The sequence below is a fragment of the Bactrocera oleae genome, chromosome 3 (genome assembly GCF_042242935.1).
Source record: "Bactrocera oleae isolate idBacOlea1 chromosome 3, idBacOlea1, whole genome shotgun sequence".
Lineage (NCBI taxonomy): Eukaryota > Metazoa > Arthropoda > Insecta > Diptera > Tephritidae > Bactrocera > Bactrocera oleae.
Window position 1 is genome coordinate 86,174,736 of NC_091537.1, and position 26,167 is coordinate 86,200,902.

Below are 26,167 nucleotides of genomic sequence, written 5' to 3' on the forward strand. Positions count from 1 at the left end.
AAATTTGGCGCACGATCTTTTCTCCCCAAAAACCCTAGTTATTTGGTTCAACCGCCGAAATTTGATCACTATAGGATATAGCTGCCATACAAACTGATCGATCAAAATCCAGTTCTTGTATGAAAACCTTTTTAATTTGACGAGATATCTTGATGAGCACAAATTATTGTCTAAAGCAACGGCACAATCTTTGTAGAAATTATTCAGATTGGACCACTGTAGCATATAACAGCCATACAAACTGGTCGGTCAAAATCAAAAAAAAAAAGATCTATGCACTCTTATGCTGTAAGTAATGCACCTGTGAAAGGTATTGTAGTTTGGGTGCAGCCGAAGTTAATGCTTTTTCTTGTTGTGATTTAATTTTTGTTGCTTGTAGTCTTTGCTGTTGAACTCGTTATCGCTTCAAACTCCCGCCTTGGTCCGCGCGCTGCCATCTTCGCGTCGCAAACTTCAAGTTGTTGTTAGTTGTTGTTGATTAATGCAAAGTTTAAATTAGTTTTTCGCCTTTTCGAGTGCGAAAATGCAAAAAGTTTTAGCGATTTTGAGTTTCAGCTGGCATTTTTTACCACTGCCACTTAAGTCCGCGTGCATGTGTATGTGCCGCGTTGCTGTGTATCTCTGTATATATTCACACACCACTATAGCAAAAAACTTAAACAACAACAGTAATAGCGCTGCAGAATTTGAAATTTTCGCTCACCCTAATAAGCGCTAACGCATAACCAGCAAATTGTGGCAAACTGTTGCGCTTGCAGCGCTGGCAATCGCATTAAAGCGTACTGGCTGAGCGTTGAGTTGCAACAAAATTCATGCAACCAGGACGCGCGGCGTTTGCCGCGCCAGCGCAACATTGTAAGATGGCAGCGAGAAGCTGGCAGCTGACAAAAGACGACTGGCTTTCAGACGACAGCTGACAGTGTGCGTTGCCACAAAGCATCAGCTGCGAGCGCGCTGCTGTGTAGCGGTACAGCCGAAAAAAAATCCACAACCACAGTAACGTAATAAATGCAGTGAGTGGCAGCGCGACTATGCACGCGACCGCGCCAGTGTCGCAAGCGCTGCCACTTACCACTCACATTTTCTCTGTCATGGCTTTTACGCCGCGAAGTATGCTAATTTAAAATGTAGCATTGGTACGCGCATGCAACTGTGGCGGCACTGCAATTTTCTTGACAGGATTAAGCGGCGCTCATGCGGTTGGCAGATATACAAGTCTGGATATATACAACTATCTTTTATGCGGAGCGAAGACTTTGCATGATGGTAACGGAGATGCGTTGTGTTTAAATCAATTCTGAAAGTTTTTTAATTCATTCCTAGAGGAGTGAGAAGCGCACGAGTAAATATTTTAATTTATGTAGTTTAAATTTTAATAAAAATCCTGATTGGTTTTTAGATATTCAATTGATATTATTCCTCAGGTACTCTTACACTTCACAGTTTTTAAAAACTACGCCAAAATTTGTTAAATAATTAGCTCGAAGTTGTTATAGATGTATCAAAAGTGTTTCTTCTGAATTGTACTAGCCTAAATTCCTTAGAGATTTAGTTGACTTTGAGCAGAGAATCTTACAATATACTTCCTGAAAGAAATACACTATCTCCGATAGCCGAGAGAAAAAGTTCAGTAACTGGCTTCGGACCACAGTAAGCCTTAATAAAGTTTATATCTCGTAATTAAGTCGTGTTTCTCTTTAAAATACACATATTTTGAGACTATCATTAATTGTAGAATGCCCTTACTTCCACTTCCACTGCTAAAAGTTTGTCCACTTAGGGACTGCTTAGTCTCTTCGTGTTTACTTTGGTCAATGAAGTGTGTCATACCTGAATCCATTTTAAACTCCTCCCTATTAATTATTTATAATAAGGTTATGTTGGGCCTAACGCAACAGGTTAAAAGGTCGATCGAAAAATGGATTTCACTTGGACAGCGGAGAACGCCAGTCCATTGTGATACTTAAATAATCCTAAGTATTGATCGAAAATACTCTCAAAAATTGACAAATCGCTTTCAGCCTACTAAAAAGTTGTTAAAGTGACTGATATCATTTCCGGCTATATCCCCAGATTCGCCGAGGAAATGTCTGCCGAGATGTTTCTATTTTACTCTTCCAAAAGCTAGACAATGGGGGAGCTACATAAACATTTCGAACCTTCAAGATGCATCTAACTCCATACATATACCTTTTGTTGGCATTTTGTTAAATACATCATTTTACTTTTTATTGTAGCCAAATTATCCTAAACAGAGTACGCAACTATGAGGAAAGATTTGTCATTGTTGTGAAAACAAAAAAAAAGTTAAATAAGAACTCGAAAAATAATATTCTTGGAAACACTTAAGACTAAACTAATTTAAAAAGTACTTTGAAAAGAAAAAAAAAACAAAAAACAAATATATAAAGTATTGCCTACTTACAGGTGCTGCCCAGCGCATGGTTGTATTTCAATTTGCAACATGCTGCATGTATTGCATACTTTTAGGCGCACATTGCGCTTGCAGCAAGCAAATATGTATCGCACAAGCCATAAATAACTGTACAATTGTGTCTCCGTTAAAAGGCGACCTCCGCACTTACCTTTCATATTCGTTATGTTTTTTTGTCGCCCAAAGCTTATAACTGCTTGGCATTGTCTAACCGGCATTCATCATCAGACGCTTATTTGATATGCAAATCATTTATTTCTATTTGTTGTTGTATTTTTTTTTCACATTCCATATCTTAAAGAAGCAATGAAATTATTGCTAGCAAACACCCGGTAGCGACAATTCCCTGCCTGAGCTACACACAATAGCCCTGCAATTGACGTCGAGCGTTCGGAGGCGTTGCGCCTCTGGTGGATGCAACAATTTCATGTTTTATTGTTGTTTATTGTTGTTTACTGGTATTTGCTGTTGCCGTTATTTACCGTTTCCCGACATTTCGATTGTTGCCGCTAGGGGCTGCGCAGTGCAACGTTGCCTTCCCAAACTCCTTTACTAACGTTCGAGTATAGTCCGAGCTATGCTGCGCTGCACTTAACTTTCCCTTACTGTTCTCTTTTGTTGTTGTTTAAGACATTTTTAGCCTTTGGTTGTTTTCCTGTTTACCTTCTTTCCTTCCTCGCTTCCGTCGGCCACTTTCTGCAGGATCTGCTTTGGCATTCATTCATGCAAATACATAATTCTTCATCTGCCACTGTTGCATTTACTCACACATATACTTACACGCATTTGGTGTTGGTTACAATACTCCCTTTTGTTTTGTATTTTTTCGCATTACTTATTTTCTTGTGCAGGTTTTTCTCCATCGGCATATCGTTCTGTGGAAGCCAGTTGCAACAATCACAGTAAATCACAGCATACTTCAAGGCGCTCTTACATACGTGCTTCACATTGCTTTCCTTGTTATCTTGCTTTTTAACTTCGCATTTTTCTTCATCAGATGGTTGGCGGGGGTTATTGTTCAAGCGTTGGCTTTTCCAGTTATAGTAAAGCTTTTGATGCCTTATTTACTTAGTAACCCGAATTCGAAATTGTCATAATCTGATCTAGCTGGTACACCGAGTTCACTGTCATTAAAATCTTACTAAGCAGATTTGAACTCATAAAGAAAATGATTTGTTTCCGTGCCAGAAATTTTACTCGGCACCAAACTTTCACTTATTAATTTTTGTTCAATAACTTAAAGCTTTATTTCCGCAATTAGTTAATACATAATATATTCTGTAAGATTATCTACATACATAATTTTAACCCATCTAAAATATTTTGCAACACTAGCGTATCAATTTATTACATATTATGGCATTACAATTACACCTAAATACTTATTATAGACTATATTACTTATATTTAATTACAAATTACTTTTTACACCGAAGTATATTATAAATACTGTTACTGATCACATACAATACAAAAAACTACTTGCATTACAGGCTAGTACTTGTAAAGATAGTTCAATGCATTATATTATGTTGCATTGTGACATCATTAGATTACAAGCCTTAACATTGCTAACCTTAACCCAATACTAGGATTTATAAAATTCATAACAACTCTCTTTTTATCAAATTATAATTTTATACAACTAGTGTCCTAGTAAACTACTTGTAAAATCATCATTACTAAATTACATTACTTTTCTTTATATCGATGGAAATGTCTCAATTACTTACTAATACATAACCTACTATACTTCATATTAAAAAAAATATTACAATTCATACAAGAAATAAATAATTACAATATTCAATATTTATTTTATATTACAGAGCTATTTCCAATTAAATAATGATATTTCACCTTCGTAGGTAACATGACAATGTCTTAATTACAACAAAATGTTTTTCTATATTTAAATTATACAAAAGTATATATAACAACGCTATATCTGACATTAACTTATATAGAATTATAGCTTTTTTCCGTAGGTATTATTTTTTACGACATTAATTACATTTATTTATACAACAATATTATTGTATTTGACTACAAATTATCATTACTTTGCTTTACTTTGGTGATATACATAAGTATTTAATTCAAGTAATACCATTAATTAGCAACATTGATTACAGTAATCTTAATTACATTACCATTACTTTACAAGTACAAACGTAAGTTCCTTTTTAAATAACTTATTGTGTATAATTTAGTTAAAATTTTTCAATCACCAAAAACCATTACTTACATTACACAATATTCCAATTAATATTTACTAACTTACTTCTTATAATTTCATTAATTTTCAGCGATTATTTCAAACTCACAAACTTACATTACGTTAAATGGCAATATCTGACATTCAACTGATCTATATTAAAGAATAATTTTTATTCAATTACATTACATGCAATAAAATTTTGAATTACATTATACTTAAATACATTATTATTACTTTGCAATACCTAGGTTACATTAATATGTAATTAAAATACTTTAATTACAATACGCCCAATTACATTACATTACCATTACTTTGCAATACTTTATTACAATTTCATTACAATTACTTAGCACTACTTTCACAATACAAACGTAATTTCGTTTTTAAACAACTTATTGTATTTGAAGCATTTTAAATTTTTCCATTTTCCGTTACCTAATTTAAATGTCAACAATTACTTATTTATTGCTTATAATCTCATTCAATTTCAGCGACTTCAAACCGAACACGGCTTCAAAGTATGGCGCCGCCGATACAGCTGCCAGTAGCAACTTAACGACCAGTTGCTCCAACACGCCCACCACAACGAGAGTTAGCAATATCAATAATAATGCGGAGCGTACACCATCCACCATGTATGTGTTGCATGGACGTGAGCACATTGAATGTGAGTAGAAAAAAAATTTAAAAATTTTTTTTGTTTTCAAAATGGACATCATAACCTCTAAAAGCGAGCGCGTAGTGACAAAAAAAAAATGTTTTTGTAGTTTTTCAGGCTTTTACGGCACAACTAGAATTCATAGTCAGGCGTTTTAAAAAACAAATTTCCGTTTGTAGGCGAAAATAAATCATTTGGAATGGCAATTCAGGCAACAGCAACAAAAGCAAAAACAATCAGCGGTCAAATGCGGCAGTGAGTTGTTGGAAGCGATTGCGCATTTAACTAACCTATTACTTTCTTAATCCGTTTGACTTAATATTTCTCATGCTCGTATTTGCCAAGGTTCGCAGCGTTGTTGCAAAACAACAACAGTAATAGCGAACGCGATGCCAACTGTCAGTGGACTAAACTCGTTGAAAGGATGAAACAACATTTTAGTCGTTGTTCTTTTTTCTCTTTTTTTTTTTGCAAGCATTCATTCACTGCTTGTTTCAATGGCAGCAAAAATATGGTCCAGCGCAGCAGTGATACGACTGCCGATCCGTAAATCCTAGCAATTTCGGTTGGCGCGTGCAATATTTTCACAAGCTTTTATTTTATTTTTTTGTTGAACTTTTTTTTCACTTTTTTTTTTGATTTTGTTTTTGTTTTAAAATTTTATTTTTATTTATATTTTTTGGCAATATTTTTTTTTTTTGAAATTTGATATGCTGCTATTGTTGTTGCTTTGAAAAAGTTTAACCGCTCTCCATTTACGGACAGTGCCTATGCATATGTATGGGCTTGTGTGTGTGCGCATGATTTATTTAAATGGAAAATATGATGGCGTTGCTCAACTAATTTACCATTCGACGGCCTCGACTCGCTCGCTGGCCTGCACTAGTCACTTCACATTGTTGTTGTTGTTTGCCTTTTCTATTTGTACTTTCGCAGCACAGTTTGCTCACTGCTGTTGTTGCGGATTAAAATCGTTGCAAAAAAAAAACACATAGAGCGTTCCGAATGAAACAAAGCCAAATAGAGCCGTAAATCCACTAGTCGTTTTTAATTAAAATGAAAGCTTATAACATAAAACCGGCTACTTCATATTGCGCGTTATTTTTGTTGTGTTTTCTATTTGTAGTTTATCCATTTAGTACAAACGAGTGGTAACATTGCGCTCGCCATTTTAAGCGAAATTTTGAAATGGCTGCATCAACTATGGCGCCATAAAGGCCATTAAGCGTCTAAAAGTGCGCTAACGAAGTGTGTTTGAGTATGTGTGTGTGAAGGTGGTGGTGAAACTCACCTCAGCTTATAGTTAGGTGGTTAGTCACGTAAGAAATTTAATTTTTTCTCTGACTTGTGGAATGCTTTATTATCGTGGCGTTATCGTGGCTGCTGTTTGTGTGTTCGCTTCTATATTTGTAGTTGTGCCTGTTTATATTGTAGTTTGAACGGAAAATGTAGATATACTTTAAGCAACAATTTGTTTGTGGAACGGCATAATCCAAAATAACTAATAAAACCACAGATAAGATAATTCAGTATTTAGGAACTAGAACTACTTATTTGCTAGAATCATTAATCATGCTCTATAGCATTCCCCATTGACTGTAACATTATGCCCGGGTTATTTTTTGAAGAAATATGGACCCATGATTTACTCTACCCATAGAACATACCAAACACCCATAGAACATACCAAACAGTTACCTTTTGAGAGTGTAACGGCGTTTCAACACTGGCTTGAGGATTATCATCACTACAAAGGCGTACATTTTTATTTTTATTAAGGCATCCAATCAATCAAAATTGAGCTTCATCGCTGACGAAATTTTTCTTGCAAAAATCGAGATCGGTAGTCATTTCGTTTTTGATCCATTACCGAACATACGACGCGCTTGATGGTAGCTCCACTTCAATGCGCATTGTATGTCGTCTCTGAGTAGAAACCGATGAGAAACCGTGGTGTGAAACCGATTTCATATTTGAGTAGCTTTGGAAGTTGACTTTGAGCTCAATCTTTTCCTGTGATTTTTGTGTTTTCTTTGGCGCAGTGAAATATTGCCTCAAAAGCGTAATTAAACACTTAATTGCTGAACTTTTCATTTCTAGCGGCTTTCTCTTTACCTTACCTAGTCAAGCAACTTTTTCACCAAATTAGTGGAGAAGAAAAAACTTATCTCTTCATCCCAACCATTTGACAATCTTGCTTAAAGTTACAGTGCACATTAGTAGACAGCGAAAATTTTAAAGCCAGAAAAAGTTCACAGTCTTTGCAGTTCTAACATTTTCCGCTTGTGCGAAGGCAAAGTGGTCCGTCAAAAGCGTTTTTGCTTTGGCCAAATGTTTGCACTCACACGTTATCTAAAGTGTAACTGGTCATCATCATCATTATTGGCCATTAGTTGGACACCGAATTCGGTAATGCTACGATGGTGGCAGTGAAGATTGAATGCGTATCGTAGAATGTACATAAATATGTAGGTGGTTATACTTATGCAGTCGGAAGAAAGTAAGCTGCAACTTAAAACCAAGTAGGGAAAATGCATCTGATTGTAAATTAGTTGCCTAGATGAGAACTAGTTCGACTGAGTTTTGACTTCGTGTCATACAATTTTATTTTCTACGGACGAGTATTACAAGTACTTAAGCGCTAATTTAGTGTGATTGCCTAAGACCATGATCCTTTTTGTATTACACAGAGTATCGAAAATCATGGAACACACTTGACACTCTTGAGTTAGAACGAGTTTTTTGAAAGTCTGTTCTGAGCATTTTTATTATACAAAATGGCTGTGGTTTCCAAATTTTTCCAATTTATTTTATTAATATTATTTTATTTAACTTTCTAAATAAGAACTACTTTAGGTATGTGTCTGGGCTAATATAAGCCCAAATGTAGGCAACGTTTTTTCGTTTTACTATTGAAAATTTCACAACACGCATAGACCAGGGTAAGCAATAAAATTATGGTACGATGAAACTCATTAGAAAACGAAAGAAATATAACAAAAAACAAGATAATTTATAGGTGATCTGAAGTCGGGAAGTGAAAGAAAGGGGAATAGTTGAGTTTCAAATGGTAAAAACGGTTTATCTCGATTTCCCGAAATACTACAAGTCTCATAGAAAAAAGTTACATGTCAAAGTTGTAGGTAATAAAAAGATCCACAACTTTTGGGGTAAACATTTTTTTATATAACCTCAAAACTTATGTGAACAATTCAAATAATAGAGTGTTTGATTTTTTATAATTTACAAAATTTTTTGCCACGAAATTTATGGTACATTGATTTTTTTATATCCCAAAATTACCATACTTTTTTATGTAAAATATTTGTTTTTTCACTTACTTAATATAGCAAAAATTTCTAGTTTTCCATGGAAAATTTTTAAGTCAAAATATCTGCTCAGATCTGCCTGCCTCTTTCATCACTGAAATCTCTATTTCCTGATGGTATGAAAAGTATATACAAAACTATGGTAAATTTTCTCAGTAATTGCAAAATATATTGTGCTCAATTTCAAAATTTATTCCTTCTTAAAAATAAAATTAAAAGAGATTTAAAGATATATAAAACTAAATTTAAAATGTCTCACCTCAAATTTATATACTTTAGAGTGCTCTCTCACATCTTACGTTGCTTCCAATTGTCTCATGGCAGAATAATTCCTTAATCTAGTAACTAGACTATATTTATTGTTATATTTTTCAATAATGTGAAATCGGTGAATTTAATTATGAAGAGAAAAATATTATATGTGGTAGGTACTCTATTATATGTTCGTTGAGAGCAAGAGGTAGTCGAAAACGAATATTTTCAACTTTACAGGTTATTTTCGCTTTCAAGCTGGTTTTCTAAGATTCTAAAAATTAGTTCTTCAAAACTGTTGCATGGGAACAGTACGTGAAGAAGACACTCATTTCTAAAGCTATTCTAAACCTGTAGGAGTATAACTAAGGTATATATTGTTACAGTTATAAAATGGTTGTAAATATACGGTCTTCTGAAGGTTCTTGTCTAAAACTGTGCGTTGGTGACAAAAATTAGCGAATTTTCAAACCGTTCTTACAAGCAACTGAATTATATTGAATGGATGCTTGAGACAGAATTTTTCGGCCAATAGCTTCATTTATATAAAAATATTCACAGTTTTCGAACAAACTTAGATCTGGGCTTTCTTGTTGTAGATTGCTTTGCTCTTATAAGCAACTGATGTATATAGAATGGATCCTTGACATCCTTGTTTCGATCAATAGCTCAATTTATATTGAAAAATTTGCTTTGTGGACTGGAAACCAACAAGCTGAATTTGAAAAATATGACTGTGCTGGGTTTTGAGCTCCATATTGAGCTTTAAATGCTTTCGGAGAGCATTTGCATCCTCTTCATCTGACTTTTCCGACTCTGGCATTGTTTCCCTAGGCATTAGAACCCTACTAGTCTATGAGTTTGAGAATTTTCATGCGTGGTTTCGCAAAATTATGGAACATTGCTACTTATATTTGCACTACAAGTACACTTGCAAATAATCCACACTTCACAATCGACATTCACCGACACCGAGTATCAGACAGTGATATAAATTTCAATTTTGAATGCCATCAATCTGTGATTTTTGCACTTTGCAGCAATTTGTGGCCATCCATTTATCTCTTCGGACTTGCTTGCTTGCAAGTAGCCACGTTGCTGGGGAGCAATGCGTGCGAGAGCGTTTAATAGCACGCACACATACACACTCTCTCAAAACATATACCCTCACACATTCTCGCACAAGCACACAATCTCTTACACATTACGCTGGTGAATTGGCTGGCTAGCTGTCACATGTTGGGCTGACCACTGGTCCATTGGCAGAATTCTCCATTCCATATAGTCATTTAATTTGGTGTGTACGATGATTATGCTCTTGTCATTGTTGCTGTTGTTGCTGGTATTGTTGCAGCATGTGTCTCCTACTCGCATGGCAACTAATCTGAATTTATGCGACAGCATAAATACGAAGTATCAGACGATGTGTTGCAATTTCTCATATTTAAAAATTGATGTGACGGCCTGATGGTGGTTCGGGGCACTCCCTCATTTCCGACACTTGGACCTGGTCAACTGCTCTGCACACAAAAAAAAAAAAAAAAAAAATGTGTGCGTTTGTAACAAAAACTTCGCAGACAGACCAACTGACTACGTTCGTAGCTCGCACAGCCGGCTTCAGAAATATACACACACACTTCTGCAGTTACACATACAAACATAAAGCGTTCTACATATTCGGGCGTCTGGCGTTTTAGCCTAACTTACGGCAAATACTTGTAGATATTGAACGATTTCGTTGCGCTTTAGACACGATGTTTTTTTGCTGTTGCTGCTTGCCTTTATTGTTGTTGTTGTTTTTGGTTTATGCTGCTTCTTTGGTTATAAATCGCAATGGAATGCTCATAATTTATGGTTAACTGGAATTTCGGGCGGAGTTGTTTGCGTGCGAAATTGCGAAATGCGGTAGTTGTGCGCCCGAAATGGGTGTGGCAAGCTGCAAAATTACCTACATTTGTACATATGTCTATTGATGCTGTGGCATGCAATGTCTGATAAGATATTATAGCAGGCAGAAAATGTGGATTTTTATTTCTATTTTGCTAAAATGTACATACGTACACACCTGCATATATATAGAGATATAATATATATCCACAAATCCCCAACCAACAAATTTTGCTGTCTGCACTTGTGGCCAGAGTCAATGCTTCTTTGGCTATAAATAATATGGCACAAATGATTTTTATCGCTTTCTACAATTTAATAACACTTTGGAGGTTAGAATGAAATGGCCAAATTTGCGGAAGTGTTTTAAGACGCTTAATGGCTATATAATATTGTTAGATATTTTCATGGTGGCATATAGAAATTTTGCGGCAAAGTTTGAAGCAAAAACATTTATAAGCTTCAAGTGGATTTTCTTGTCAAGAAACTAGTAAAAATTAAAGTTTTTCAATTTTCGTATTTCGATAGCTAAGTCTCTTAAAGATTTCTGTACAGAGGGATTTTTCAAAATTCAAATAAATTGCAAAGTTATAACCGTTTTAGTGCGGACGATGAAACTGTAGACACGGCTTTCTCGAAATTGCGTGTTTTGATGTGGGTGTCATGCGGATGTTTTCTCAAGTTCTAACAAAAACGTAGAATTTCCAATTTGTAAAAAATGCAAGAAGTAAAAAAATTAGTGAAAAAATTTCTGAGGTGTAGTTTTCAGTAAAAAAAATCCGTTTTGTTAGCCATACGTTAATGACATTGGTAGTTTTCAAGAATCCGTAGTTGATTTATTTTTTAAATGAATATAAGGATAGAAATCGTTACAAAGCTCCCTTTACTTCAAGGAGGCATTCTTGGAACGCACAAAATTTGCGCCTCAAGATTAAAATACCTACTTAAGTTGGTATTCTTGTCTAAAGACATGAATATTAGGTAATTTTTAGAGTGTCGTAAAAATAAGGCAGTCAATATTTATACCATCGATTTTTTATCAGTTATTTATTAATGTTACAAGAGTACAAAAAAAATTTAAAAAAAAGGTTAAAATTTAAAAAACTGCCACCTGATGAAGTTGGGGGTCTCAAAAAATTGTCACATGAGCATACTTATGATTTCAACCCCTCTAGTCATTAGAAAAAAAAGATTATCAATCTGTAATGATGTCACAAGTATGAACTAGCGATAAGTAAAAAAAAATTTTTTTGACCAAACTGTTTGAAAAAAAAACCTTTTCTTTTACCATATTTTTTTTTATTTTCTCGTATATTTTTTTAAAATAGCAAAAATTGAAATTAGAGATGAGACTAATTCATACTCGAGAGAAAGGTCTATAAAGAAGATTCTCTGAAAATTTCAAGTAAATCGGTCTATCAGAACTCGAGAAGTCGTGGGTATCGTATTGAAAAAGTCTGGTTTGAAAGAAACGCATTTAAAGTTTCGCTCAAAGTCTTTTGTTCGACTAGACCCACCCGAACCAGCATGGAAACCGGGTCAGTAAATTTATCTCCGTAAATAATTTAAATTTTCATATTTTTAAATAGTTAAACAAATCGTTTTTTTTTTTGAAATTCTACAAATCACATTTTACTGTTTTATGCAAAGGATGGCGATAGAATGCTGGAAATCGTGCGAAGATTCCATTAAGTAGGCTATAAATCTTTAGAAATATTGCCTGTTTTGTGTAGGTAGTTCGTAGTTTCAACAGTTATTTCCTTCCTAACCGAACTGTAAGGAAAACTTGAAAAGTTGTTCTGTTTTGTATTTCTGGCTCAACTGCTCTTCTCAATGATATCAGTTAAGTTCTTAAAAAGGTTTACAGAGAGTTTAAAAAGCTTACCGAATCGATTTCAGTAATTTGGTTATAATCTGTATTCAAATTAATATTTGAAGGGTTAATATTTATTTTCTTTCTGCTTTCTTTACTGTTTCTAGATTCTAAGTTTTAATTATTGAAAAAAAGTAATTTTTGCTCACATATTCTATCGGATGTGAGGTATTTGAATTATTTCAATGATAACTTCAAGCCGCTTAGCGTGACCGAACTCGGTTCTTTTCGACTTATTTAGCTTAACTAATCCTTCTCTACCATCCCTTAGCATTACATACCACCTAAAACAGCAGGTTGCCTACAAACGTGCCACACTAAATTGTATAATGTCATAATTTGTTCAAATTAAACACATTAAGCCCGTCTAGACGTGAGTAAATACAAATTTCAATATCAAATAAATTTTGCAAAATTTATATTATAAATTAAATCGTGTGAAAAATACAATTGCACCTACAATTTCCTTCCCCACAACTACCAAGAGGCGAGGCAACAACAAAACACACTTCGTCCTTCGAATATTTCATGTAATACATGCCGCTCATCAGTGTGCGCTGAGAGCTCGCTTGCTCGAGGGGGCGGTTGGAGGTGGCATTTTAAATTGCCAATTAGGCGCAGGGTTCAATATTGGCAGCGGCAATGATAAAATACCAACAACAACGACAACAACTAGAGCCAAAATGTCCTTTCGGTTGAGGTTGAGCAATGAAGTTGTTTGAAGCGGCAGGAAATACAGAACATGCCGAAAAAGGAAAAATGTTAAAAATTTCAATTAAATGTGATAGTGAAGAGTGAGCGGGGGCGGACAAGCGCGATGAGCAATTGAAAACTGGCGCGGCGTTGGCGCTAGTGGAGGTGGACAAGATGAGAGTTTGTTGGACGGAAAAAGTTGAGATTATCCGTCACTTGAGCGCTGCTTTTATTCGATTAAAGCACACTTGCTTTTGTTGTTGTTCTTTTCACTAACGCCAAAGTGATAATCAGGTTTTTCTTAGCAATTTTGTATTTATCAGCGTTTTTGTTGTTGTTGTTGTTATTGTTGTTATTGGCGTTTTCAATTAGGCAGACGAAGCTTTTATTGATTGCCTGAAATCTTGGCGCGTCGCCACGTCGTCAATGCCTTCGGAGCTTTTGACGGTTTGTTTTTGTTTTGCGTTTGAATAATTGCGAAATGAAGATTGAGCGATGGAGCATTAAAATATTATTGACCCATGCCTTGCTTGTATTGGTTAAGTTTGTTTGAATTAAGTTAGGTTAGTTTACTTTAAGTGCGGCTCTGTTGGTTTCGTAACAATAACAAGGGTTAGTTTTTTACTGGAAGATTGACATGATGTGTCCTCCGAGCTGAGACTTTCGTCAGAGCTTATATAGAGTTGTAGAAGTCTCTATTGGGCTCTGAAGGCATTTCGGTTCTTATGAAAATCTCTGTTTCGTCGAAGATATGCTCAGGGGCTTAACGTTACTTTACGCTTTGTGAAGATCATGTTTCCACTCAATGTACCCGAATAAGGCCATTTTTATTACGGAACTAAAAATATTTGACTAATGGCGAAGTTTTTAGTAAGAAATGTAGGTTTAAAAGGGGAGGGTGGGTGTAAATTTAAGTGGCTACCATTTTCGGTTTGAATCTGCTCGGAAGGCCAGGCGAAGCAGATCTTACACTGTCCTTTTAACATCATCGTTGAAAAATTAGACCACTGCCTTGCATAGTCTATTCCCAGTGGAAATTTTTCTGCTCCCATACCGACCAGGGTTAAGTAAGCGGGGAAAATTCGCTGGATAAGAGAGGCGGTGAGATTTTTAACGAATGGTTCGAAGCTCGGTTGGAGGGGGAGTTTTATACAAAAACATTGCCGCCAAGTTGTGAACTCAAAGTTTGTCAAGAAATGTCTCTCTTAACTATCATCAAGCTGCTTCATTATTTGATTCGGATGCTAGGCCATAACGGAATCATTGGAAACTGCAAAGTTGATGAGTTCGTAAGAGGCGGCACACTTGTCTCACTTTCATAGGTGTGGGAACGAGATGGAAACTGATATTAGCCGCCTCAAGAAATTTATCGTAGGCTCAAAGCGCTTTGTTGAATTATGAGGGTCTTAATCATTATTTTATAGAATTTAAGTTATCACAACGGCCCGCCATTCTAAGTTGCCCAAGCGAAAACCTTGATACCAGCAACCTAACCTAAACCTATCCTAAAAGCGTAAATTTGCTGGCAACTACTATCTAGTCGGCTAGGCATACACTACGCAAAACTACTGAAGAAGTTTGCAGAGGTGTTTTTTATTGTCCAGAAATTACCGACGTTCTTAAAATTTATGGCGACGTATGGTAGATGCCGACTTGAAAGACTTTCATACTAACTGAAATAGCCTATCGCAACTCGCAAAAAATCGGAATGGCTTTAATGCTTTTAGTTTGGCCCTACGCTCCAAACAGAGTTAAAGGAAAAGTCGGCCCTTAAAACCTTAAATCCCTTCATAAGGCCTAACATAATGTATATATGAATATAATCATCATAGGTTTCTTTAAATTCAACTACCTTTCCTTATTTATGCATCATGTTCTACTCTTCAAAAGTGACATTTTCCTGCTGAGTGATAATTCAATGTTTCGTAAAACTAACTGTCACTCACTTTGGAACCCAACCAAATATAAAGTAATAACTAATAAAAAATACATTCGCAAAAGTAAAAGCAATTAAGTGTTTGATGACAGTTCAGGGAAATTCGATTAAGGCAATCATTCCGAATCCACTGCTGCATAAAACTTTTCAAATGAAAATGGCTTATCAACAGCTTGCATTTTCCTTAACTTGCTTCCCTCTTTCTTTCACTCCTTTTTGACTACAAACTGCATGTGATTGTCATTTAAAATAAGTATCACTGTCAATGAATGAAGTAATTGAATGACAAATAAATAAACGAAAAATCGAAACTTAATAAATAACAACAAAGGAAATTATTAAATGAAAAGCGACAGCCAAGCAAGAAATTCCAAGAAAAAAGAGATAGCGGAAGAGTTTTGCAGAAAGCGTTGGTGTGAAAGAGTGTAAGCGATAGGGAAAGAGAGTGAGATACAGAGAAAGAGTGAGAAGAAAGAATTGCCTTTATCAGTTTTATTACTCTAGCGAACTCTACTAGAGTGCATTCCTCGATATGACAAACCGAAATTCCTTATATAATTTTTTGGATATGATTTTCTTAAACATTTAAAAGGGCTTGTTATTTTTGGAAGAAGTAAATAACAACATTTGATACAAAAGTCATCCGAAAAATCGTTTATACTTCGTTCGAACAATACAAACATGCCTTGGAATTCTCAACTGGCTTATAAAATAATTAAATAACATGATGATGAAGAAAAAAACAAACGTAAGCTGCTCAAATAAAAAAGTTCTATATAGAAGAACTTGATTTTCATCGGTCAGTTTTTATTGCAGATATATGCTATAGTAGTCAGACAAAAATTGGATTAATACCTTGTGATATAATCTATGCCAATGCCATGAAGATATCTTGTCAAAGAAAATTTTTTTTTCATACAAGGACTGAATTTTGACCGATCAGTTTGTGTGTCAGCCATATCCTATAGTGGCTCGATATGGTTCCGACAAATGACCAAGCTCTAGCGGAGAATATATCTCAATATTTATTTTAAATCTTTTTTTCAATTCGAGCTACTGGCACTCATATAAACACACTCTTGAATTCTCAGCACACTTATAAATATTTGGGAATCACCGCTAAAATCGTTATAATAGCACTTCAATTCTTTGGAAAACCGCACAAAAATGCATTTCTATTAAAATGTTGCTAAATAAGTTGTCAATAGCAGTGACATTTTATAAATAACAATAACCACTCAACAGGCAACGGTAGCCAGTGTAGTGTCAGCATTTTATTATGGCAATAAAATTCAATTCAGTTGCTTGTCAAATAGTCATCAATGAGTCTTGTTGATGTTTGTCTACGAAAATAAAATTCAATATTCCATACAATCGAATAATCCATTAGCCTTTTGATCAGAAACAGCAACCGCAAGTATTATGCAAGTATGTCGCTCAGAAACTAATGCAGACGCGCAACCATAGGAATATTAGCAAATAAATGAGTAGGGAATACTTTTGTGAAACATAAGAGAAGGGCAGACAGGAAGGCGGCAAAGCAAAAGATATGCAAAGCATAGCGAGAAAGTGGTGACTGAAAGTGTAGCAAGTATGAAAAGAAAATGAGGAAGTTATAAAGCTTGAACCTCAAATGAGCTACTTACTAGTGTTACCGCTCCTAAGATTTTTCGATGATTTGTATGATTTTCTTGAACTCTCTTTTTAAATTATACAGTCAACAGACTGCCACCGCTTGTCTATTAATACATATGTATCTCCAGCTCTGCGGAAAAAAACTGGAATAATGCTCATCTCCTTCCTTTTTACTAACTTAAAAGTTTAATGTCAATATGTCAATATATTTCTCCCTCATAGTTGCTGTCAGTAATACTAAATAAATAAAAAGTTTCCACGACAGCTCTTTATCTCAAATTCACTAAAACAGGTATTTATTTAGCGATTATTTAGATATATTGTAATATCATGTCCCACAGTCAGAGCCAATTGGCAAAATATCAGGAGGATCTGATTATGGTATAGAACTCGAAGCAGATGTTCCAAAAGTTCACTTTTCTTAAAACAATAGGACGCGGTGGTTTAAAGCTAGGTTAATTTTCCGGAAAAGCTTGCAAACATAACTAAATTACTGGCTTCTCTTCCTATGGTTCTAAGTTGCTAACTGGCTTTAAAGTCAAACTAGTTTAAGACTAGTAAATCCCAAAATAGTTTTAATGACAGTGTTCTAAAGTCAAAATAGTTCCAAAAAAGGCTCAAAATAGTTATAAATAACTACTAGACTAGTTCCCAATTAGATCTCAAGTCAAACTAGTTTCAAATTTATCTGAAAAGAGTTATAAATAAATCCTAGACTAGTTATAAAGTCCTAAACTAAAAACTTGGTGATGGCTAGTGTTCTAGTTCCAGACTAGTTCAAAAACGTCTAGTAAGAAATTAACTGAATCAATGAGTTATAAGAACAGCTCGCTTACCGACCAGGAACGACTATATTTCATGTTAATCTGCATATTGTGAGGCTCAAGTGTACATACGTTACGACTGCCGCTATTTGTAAGAAGCTACGGTTTATCAGCATTAATGCGTCGGGGTGAGAACAAACGACGTAAATAACGGTGTAGAGTGCGATAGCAGAAAACAAACAATAATTGCCGCGCGAACACGCACACCTACGCATGAGCACGTGACTACAAACGCACATACGCACATGGATACACATGTGACGCCGGCGAACGTATAGACAATCGGACAAAAACAGTACTAACAACAACAATGCGAGATAAAAACATAAAAAGCAGAACAAATGAGCAGCAATTTCACGCGCTGAATTAACCATGCAAAGCAATTCTAATGCTAAGCGTGCAGAGGTACCGTGGGGGACAAAGCGTGACAGTACAAATGCTATGGAGGAGATGAATGTGGAGCAGGGGGCGGGGCGCATTTCGATTGAACGCATTTGCGCTTTTTGCTGCCGCCACTAATACCTCCCAACAATACTACAAATTTACATTATTGCGCCGTGTTGTTGTTGTTGTTTCAATATGTAGCTTTGTTTTTTTTTTTCTTGTGTTTGTTGGAAGCAATTTATTGCCATTGAAGGATAGCGGAGCGCTTGTGGCATGCATGACGGTCGTGGACGCTTGCAGGCGACGGAAGTGTTAGCAGCAAGACAATGTCAGCATTTGCTATTGTTGCCTTTTTGTTGTTCATAGTGTTGTTGTTGTTGTTGTGGCTTTGTCTGTTGTTTACATTCACGTCATTTAGTGTGCGCGATTTAGCATTCGCATTTGCCGTGGCTGCACTTCAAATCGCTGCATTTAACCGCACGCGATGCGACCCACAATAATGTTGATATTACCGTTGCTGTTGCTGCTATTTATTACTTGCCAAAGGCTGTAGCGATTAACACTGCGCTGCACTGTTGATATGACGATTGTAGGTTTTACAAAGCGGAACGTGCGCAAAAGCCAATGCCTATAATGGAATGCAAGGTGGCTGACAAATGCACATACTTGAAAACCTTTGTCAGTGATGGTGGTTTTGTGAAACTCAAAATTATTGTACAATTGTACAATATGACAAAATTTTATTATTTTTAAATTATGAAAGCTTATAAACTGAAAATATAATTTCGGGACGGTTACGAGGTTGTCGAGATTTTCGCTATTTTCATAATTTTTGTTTTTTCCATTGATCAATGCAACGGTTTTGAAGCGTAGCAGAAATTTTTTCGAAATTTCGGGATTATGGTTTTAAAAATTTTCGGGATTTCTAAAATTATTAAATAATTGAAAAAAATAATTTGAAATAATATTTTTTTTTTCGAAATTTCGGTATTATGATAATGAAAACTTTCGGGATTTATTAAAATATAAAATTTTTATATATACATACGTGTTGTATTACTTAGGAAAAATTATTTAAAATAATGTCCTGAAATTTCAGGATTATGGCTTTAAAAAAATTTCGGGATTTCTAAAATTATTAAATTTTAATATATACGTACATATGTACATATGTGTTGTATTTCTTAAGAAAAATCAATTGAAATAATGCCCTGAAATTTCAGGATTACGGGTTTCAAAATTTTCAGGATTTCTAAAATTAAAAACTATCTGAAAAAAATAATTTTTTTCGAAATTTCGCGATTCTGGTTTTAAAAAAATTTGAGATTTCTAAAATTATTAAATAAGTCTATGATGTATTAACATAAGTATGTATGTAAGTCTTGAAAGAGAGTATATTAAACGAGTTCTTAATTTTTATATTTAGTGGCATATTTAAGAAAAATTTTTTTTTTTTTTTAAATTTTGGGATTTATTGAGGTATTTAATTTCTGATATGTCGTATTTATTGGCATATCTTGAAAGAAAATAAGTTATTCCGAAAATTCCGTAAAATTTTCGAGAATATATATGTGTGCTTATTGCCTATATTTTTAAAAGCAATAAAATAATGTTTTTTTGATATGTCTGATGTGCTATAATGTTAAAAATTAGTAGTTCCCAAATCTCGATAAAAGTTTCGGAATGAATTTAACGGATTCCTGAATTTTGCGATTTTGAATAAATTAATTTGTTTATATTTAATGCAAACCAATCGCGATCAAGTATGATACCGAGTTTCGATTTCGGCAAATAACATAAAAATTAAGTCGAAATTTTAGGATCCCGAAATATTAATCACACAATATCCCTACTTAGTCAAGGCGAATTGGTTTTAAAAAAATAAAATTTTATAGAGGTAAATTTGCTAAAGTTATGCGCAACTAAATTCGAGATTCTGAAATAAAATTCCACATAATAATTATATATCAAAATCTTAATAATTACATATCAATTTCGGGACTCCGGAATTAAATTTTACCTAATAAATATTTATGTGTTTAACAAATTTAGTATATGCGATTTAGGTAAATAATATCAAAATTAGGTGAAAACTTCGGGATCCCGAAATGATAATCGCACATTATCGCAATTTCGGAGTTGAAGAAATGAAATTTTGTCGAGTTAATTTGTGCTTCTGTACAATATTATACACATTTCGGGATCCCGAAAAAATTTCATTTATATAAGTACTTCTGTGTATAAAAATAAAAAATATGCAGTTTTGGTGAATAATATCAAAATGAGTTCAAAATTTCGGGATCCCGCAGTGATAATCACGCAATATCGCAACTTTGTTAAGGCAAATTGGCACAAAATATTTCCCTCTACTAAGTAAATATGTACTAACATCACTAATACACACACTTTATTTGCTAGATATGTTATAAGATATATATTATGTTGTTATGCACATGCATAGATGTGTGTGTGTGGGTGCAAGTGCCACTGTTGTTAACTGCACTCAATTGCCACAACGATTTTAATTAATTATTTATTTGTGTTATTACAGAGTGTTACAATTGTGCGGCGCATTGAATTATTGATGAGCTGCAAAAGTGTGCAAAGTGATTGATGAAATGTGACACACACGCACATAAACACACATACATACATATATACAAGCCAATGACGTGCCGATAAACAAACAGTGTAACACTTAACCAGCCCTACATACGGTTAAATCGGTAGACAGGGTGATTGAGAGCTAGATAGACCTGCCGAGCGGTAGATAGACAAACGAACGGACAGACAGGCAGCTAGACCTTTCAGTGCGCTATTGGGTGCAAAAATATCGTTGGTTGGGGTGTAGAACATAAATCCGTAATTTTGATACACACGAGCAAAAGCACAAACGCGCGCCGCCACCTACACTTATCCCCTATGGGTTATGCAGTCAATCAAGGTTGCATCAACAAGTGCATATATCTACATATATATGTTTGTATGCGCTGTGTGTTTGTATGATGATACAATCTGTGCATGTTTATTGTGACAACAAAAGGTAGCAGACGACATCAGCCGCTTTGATTGCTTTTTAATATTTTAATAAGATAATTTTTTCCATGGCTTTCTATATTGGTTTTCAGCAGTTTTTTTTCTCGCGACTTTTTTCCGTTTTGAGTACTGGAATGTATTGAAAAGTAAATTAACTGACAATTGTTAACTGACAGTTTTTCACAAATTAAAATGGGTGTGTTTGGAGGAGAAGCGAATACAAATGTAAAGAAATTACAGAAAACTCACAAAAAAAAAATTAAAAATAAATTTAAAAAAATATGAAACAATTAAATAAAATAAAAAAATTTCCACTTCGGTTACACCGAAGCACAAATACCCTTCACAAGTGCAATTTTTATAACATAAAAGGATCTTGAACTTAATTTTTATCGACCAGTTTGTATGGCAGCTATATGCTAGACAGGTTTGATCGGAGCAATTTCTTCGGAGATTAAACCATTGCTTTACACAATAAACCATACAAAATTTCGTAAAGATATCTTTTGAAATAAAAAAGTTTTCCATACGAGAACCTAAATTTGATCGTTCAGTTTGTATGGCAGCTATATGCTATAGTTGTCCGATCTGAACAATTTAGTAGCAGATTATACCGCGCTTTTATACAGTAACATGTGCTAAATTAAGTGAAGACATCTTTTCAAATAAAAAGGTTTTCCATACAAGCACTAAAATCAAGTCGTTCAGTTTGTATGACAGCCATATGCTATAGTAATTCGATATCTGTGGTTCAAATAAAAGAACATTTTTTTTTGAAACGAAAAGGACGTGTGCCAAATATCTGATCGATATCTTAAAAACTTAGGGACTAGTTCGCGTATAAAAGAACTGTGGCAACTGTGTAATATACCCTGTTCAGGGTATAAAAATATGAAAAAAGTGAAATACAAAAAAAATATAAAAACTAAAAATATATAAAAAAAATACAATTCTGTCAACATATTTCCACTAATGGGCTGATCGTTAACATTGTTACTGATTTATCTCTTTGATTTGCATGTGATTTGCATGAACGTGGGTTCGTAGAAAAAATGAGAAATGTCAGCAAGTTAAACAATCAATATTTTTATTGAAGATGAATGCGAATTGCAATTAATGTATTTTACGTGGCGCTAAACTTGACATTATTTCATAACTAAAAATTTATGTTTCTTCTGCGTAATTAAAGTTGCATTGTGGAAAACTTTCACTATTTCATGAGCTGATTGTTGAAAGTTCACATAGCTGAGACGCGAACCGCTAGAAACCATAATGGATCGAGTAAACACAGACCGCATTTAATATTTTGGTTGGTAGGATGTGAGTATTCCTTTCAAAGCTTTCACTTGTACACACATTTTTTCAAACCAGACAGCCTTTAATACTTGACTTAGCTTAGAATTTATTGAAAAAATTGGGGGTTTTAACCCAGCAATTTCGTTAAAGTAAATAGCTGTTACATCTGTATTTAACTTAGACTCAAACCTCAAAGTAGACAGGAAAAAATTGCTTTTCAGACCATTACTTTCATAGCAGATTTTAGCTACTTAGGAGGTTTCAGTTTGAAGGACGTTTTTAGACATAAATCTTTCACCATTTTAATGCTTTTTATTTAGCTGAGACAAGCACCATGCGCAATTTTTGAAAAGAAATGCATAAAAACATTATAAAAAAATAAGCATTTTACTAAAATATATCAGCCCGGAAAAATGAATTCTAAGAGAGAGGAAGGAAAATTATTATATTTTTAATGGCATGAGAGTAGCGGAGTACTGACTCGTTTTCAATCCAATGAAATTGATGTGGTTCAGCAAGCTTAGCACATTTGTAGTCTCCTTAGATCTCGCTGTGATCAGACACAATCGAATCGGATAACAAAGTCGTTTGATCCTACTGATAAAGAAGTCAAAAACTCCTTGAGTTGTTTTGGTCAAACTGTTAGTAGTTAGTGCAAGTATTGCCGCTTGGAGTGAATGTACACCTATTTGAAAGAAGTTGTACTTTGGAAAGACACTGCAGTGGTTTGATAGTCTAAAGTTAGGGTTGATGGAGAGCTCCATATAGACCTTTCGCCTAAGCTTTGAACCATCAGTGAAAAAGCTCACTGCGTCTCTTCTCCTCTATTATGTATGGGCTCATAGAAAAAATCACCAGATTTAGGCTCATCCATGCAACCGAAGTAGCAGAGGATTTCAAAATGTCCCTGCTTGGTAGTTCAGCTTCCAAGGTGCTACGGATAGTATTTATTGTAGAAAGAACTTTAAACGTCCTCTTTAGCTTAATTCTTCACATGGGTGTTTACATCCAATTACCAAGTCAGTTTACTTCTGAAATTATCGATAAACTTTTATTGGTGATTAAGTCAAGTTCACGATTATCACTAATTTATTTACCGAAAAAAACTGTATCATCTCGTTTAAATATACGATGAAGCTATTAAAGATATGGAGATAGGGATAGCTAGAGAGATAGAGAGAGGGAGAGAGACCGAGAGAGAAAGAGAGAGATGTAGAGATAAATAGTTAGGGAGAAGGAAAGATAGACAGATATGCGAATGATCATTGCTTAGGGTGTGGAAATTTTTTGATGGTCAATAATTATGACAAGCTTTCTTATACACCGCTATAGTATAAATTCTATTACAAAGAGAGAGAAATAACGATATTTTAACTTCGTTTGTGTTTTGTCCACGCCGCTCTTTCGATTAAAGGATCAACGAACAAAGCCCTTACCACTTTTATTATTTGGAAAATTGGTTTTAATGCTGATGGTATCATCACTCTGCAAAGCCTTCAACATCTAACTCTTGAAACTTCATGTGAACCCAAGAGACTGTTCCATTTTAGCGGATGACCTAATGAAATATCACTACAAAAGGGTCACTCACTTACAACTGTCAAGTGAGATATGGCAATTTTATGCAACGAGCAAGTCAAAGATCGTTCACATGTCACTTTTACTCAGAGCAGATTTGAAAATGTAATTAATTTAGTGATCTTTAATCAAACTCGAAGTTCAATGAGTAAGTAAGATTCCATAAGAAGGAGTAAACAATGTTCGCTACCCTTGTAATACATTCGTTCAAACACACATACATACGCACACGTACTCGTACGGTAGCAATGATTTCGAGCGTCAACAGATCGCAATCAGTCGTTGCTGCCTACAACAGCAACAACACTAACTATTCGATCGTGATTAACACAAATTTGTTAGCACAATAATAACAACAACAACACATATTCATGAATTATTTGCACTTCGTCATATTGCCATTTGTGCCTCGTTCGATGGGCTATTGACCGGCGACAGCACTTGGCCCATCCTCATTTGCAGCTCGCACTTCGTTGCTGGCGCATTCTAAAGCAAATATTCGGGAGTGTTAACATTGTTACCTTTTTTTTGCTAAACGTTATGTACTTGTTGTTGCTGTAGTGACTGTTTCGGTTGTTGGAGCGCTTTGTGTGGGCGCGCACGCGCTTTCGTCAAACATATCAAATTAATTATAGATTTGTGTTTCACTTAAAATTAGTGATTTATTTACACCAACGAACACGGTTACAAAGTGCTTACAAAATAAATTGCTTGCAATAAAAAATGCCAGTGGGCAAATGTTCCGAGGCAGCGCGTTGTGCAGTTGTGGCGGCAGTGCGTGTTGTTGCTGTTGTTACAGCAGTTAAGCTCATAAATAATTTAGCTAATAACATAACTGTCTAACTAATAGCTGCGGGATTATTTTTGTTATAAGTTTTTTTTTTGTTTGTGCCGCAGCAATAATTACTGTTTCTGTTTAGAAATATAGGAAGTAATTTAAAATTAAAAATAAAATTACTTGTTTCATAGAAAATTGGTTTTGTTGATTTAGCTGCTTATTATATATTTTTAACAAAATTACGTGTCTTAAAATATGGAAATTCGCATTGATTTGAACGGCCATGTGGCAAAAGCAGGTAAATAACCGATTAAAAGTTTAAGTAATTTTTAAATTAAAATGTTCATTAAAAATGTTTATAAATATATCACTAAAAATCTGTTATACACAAATAAACAAATAAATAAAAAATTTTAACAACTCTATTAAAAATATTCTAACGCCTTTGTAGGTGCCAACTCTATTTAAAAACTTATTCAACGGCATATATTCGACTAATATACATTCTTCATCCTTTTCGTTTTGCAAATTGTAAAAGTTCATAAGACTCCGGTATTCTTACAGCTGGCAACCCTATTTAAAGGAATATTCTTAAATTTACCGAAAAATTTATTTTCTTCGTCACTTTCGTTTTGTAAATTGTAAAAGTTCATAAGACTCCAGTAGTCTTACAGCTGGCAACCCTATTTAAAGGAATATTCTTAAATTTTCGGAAAAATTTATTTTCCTCGTTTCGTAAATTGCAAAAGTGCAAAAAACCGCTGTATCTTTACCGGTGGCTACCCTGTAAAAATATTCTAACGGCATGTATTAGAACAATGTATTATTTCGAAGGTTCTTAATTGAAAAAGATGAGGATCCATCATATTTTTTTTAAGGTGGCAACCCTATTTCAAAAAATATTCTAACGTTATAGATTCAGGCAATGGGTTTTTGTTTTTCCGAAGATTCCATTTTGAAAATTGAAAAAATTCAAAAAGCCACCGTCGTGTTAAGTGTGGCAACTCTACTATACACAAATATTCCAATATCAAAGATTTGTGCAATGCGCCTTTGCGAAGCTTCTACTTTGTAAACTGATAAACATAATCAAATTAACCATGTTTTTAAAAGCGGCAACCTTAATTAAAATATTCTAACGGTATATATTCGAGCAATGTGTATTTTGCGAAGCTTCCACCTTGTAAATTAAAACAGCTCATGAATTCACCATTTAAAAAAATATTCTAGCGGCATAGTTTCGTGTGATGTGATTCTGTCGAAGCTTCTGCTTTGTTAATTTAAAAAGTTCCACAATCCACCATATTTTAAAGCTTGCAACCCTATCTAAGCAAATATTCTAACAGCTTA

General features: G+C 34.5%; 1 protein-coding gene across 2 annotated transcripts in view; it reads left to right on the top strand.

Annotated features, from left to right (window-relative positions):
* ZnT35C (Zinc transporter 35C) overlaps nt 1–26,167 on the top strand; it is a 114,164-nt gene that overhangs the window by 10,081 nt on the left and 77,916 nt on the right. The window contains exon 2 of one of the 2 annotated variants that reach the window (XM_014233862.3): nt 5,150–5,325. In XM_014233862.3, coding sequence (XP_014089337.3) covers nt 5,150–5,325 — 176 coding nt within the window. Of the gene's footprint in view, nt 1–5,149; nt 5,326–24,993; nt 25,116–26,167 lie in introns of those variants that run through there. The other variant, XM_036359754.2, reaches the window with a different exon arrangement.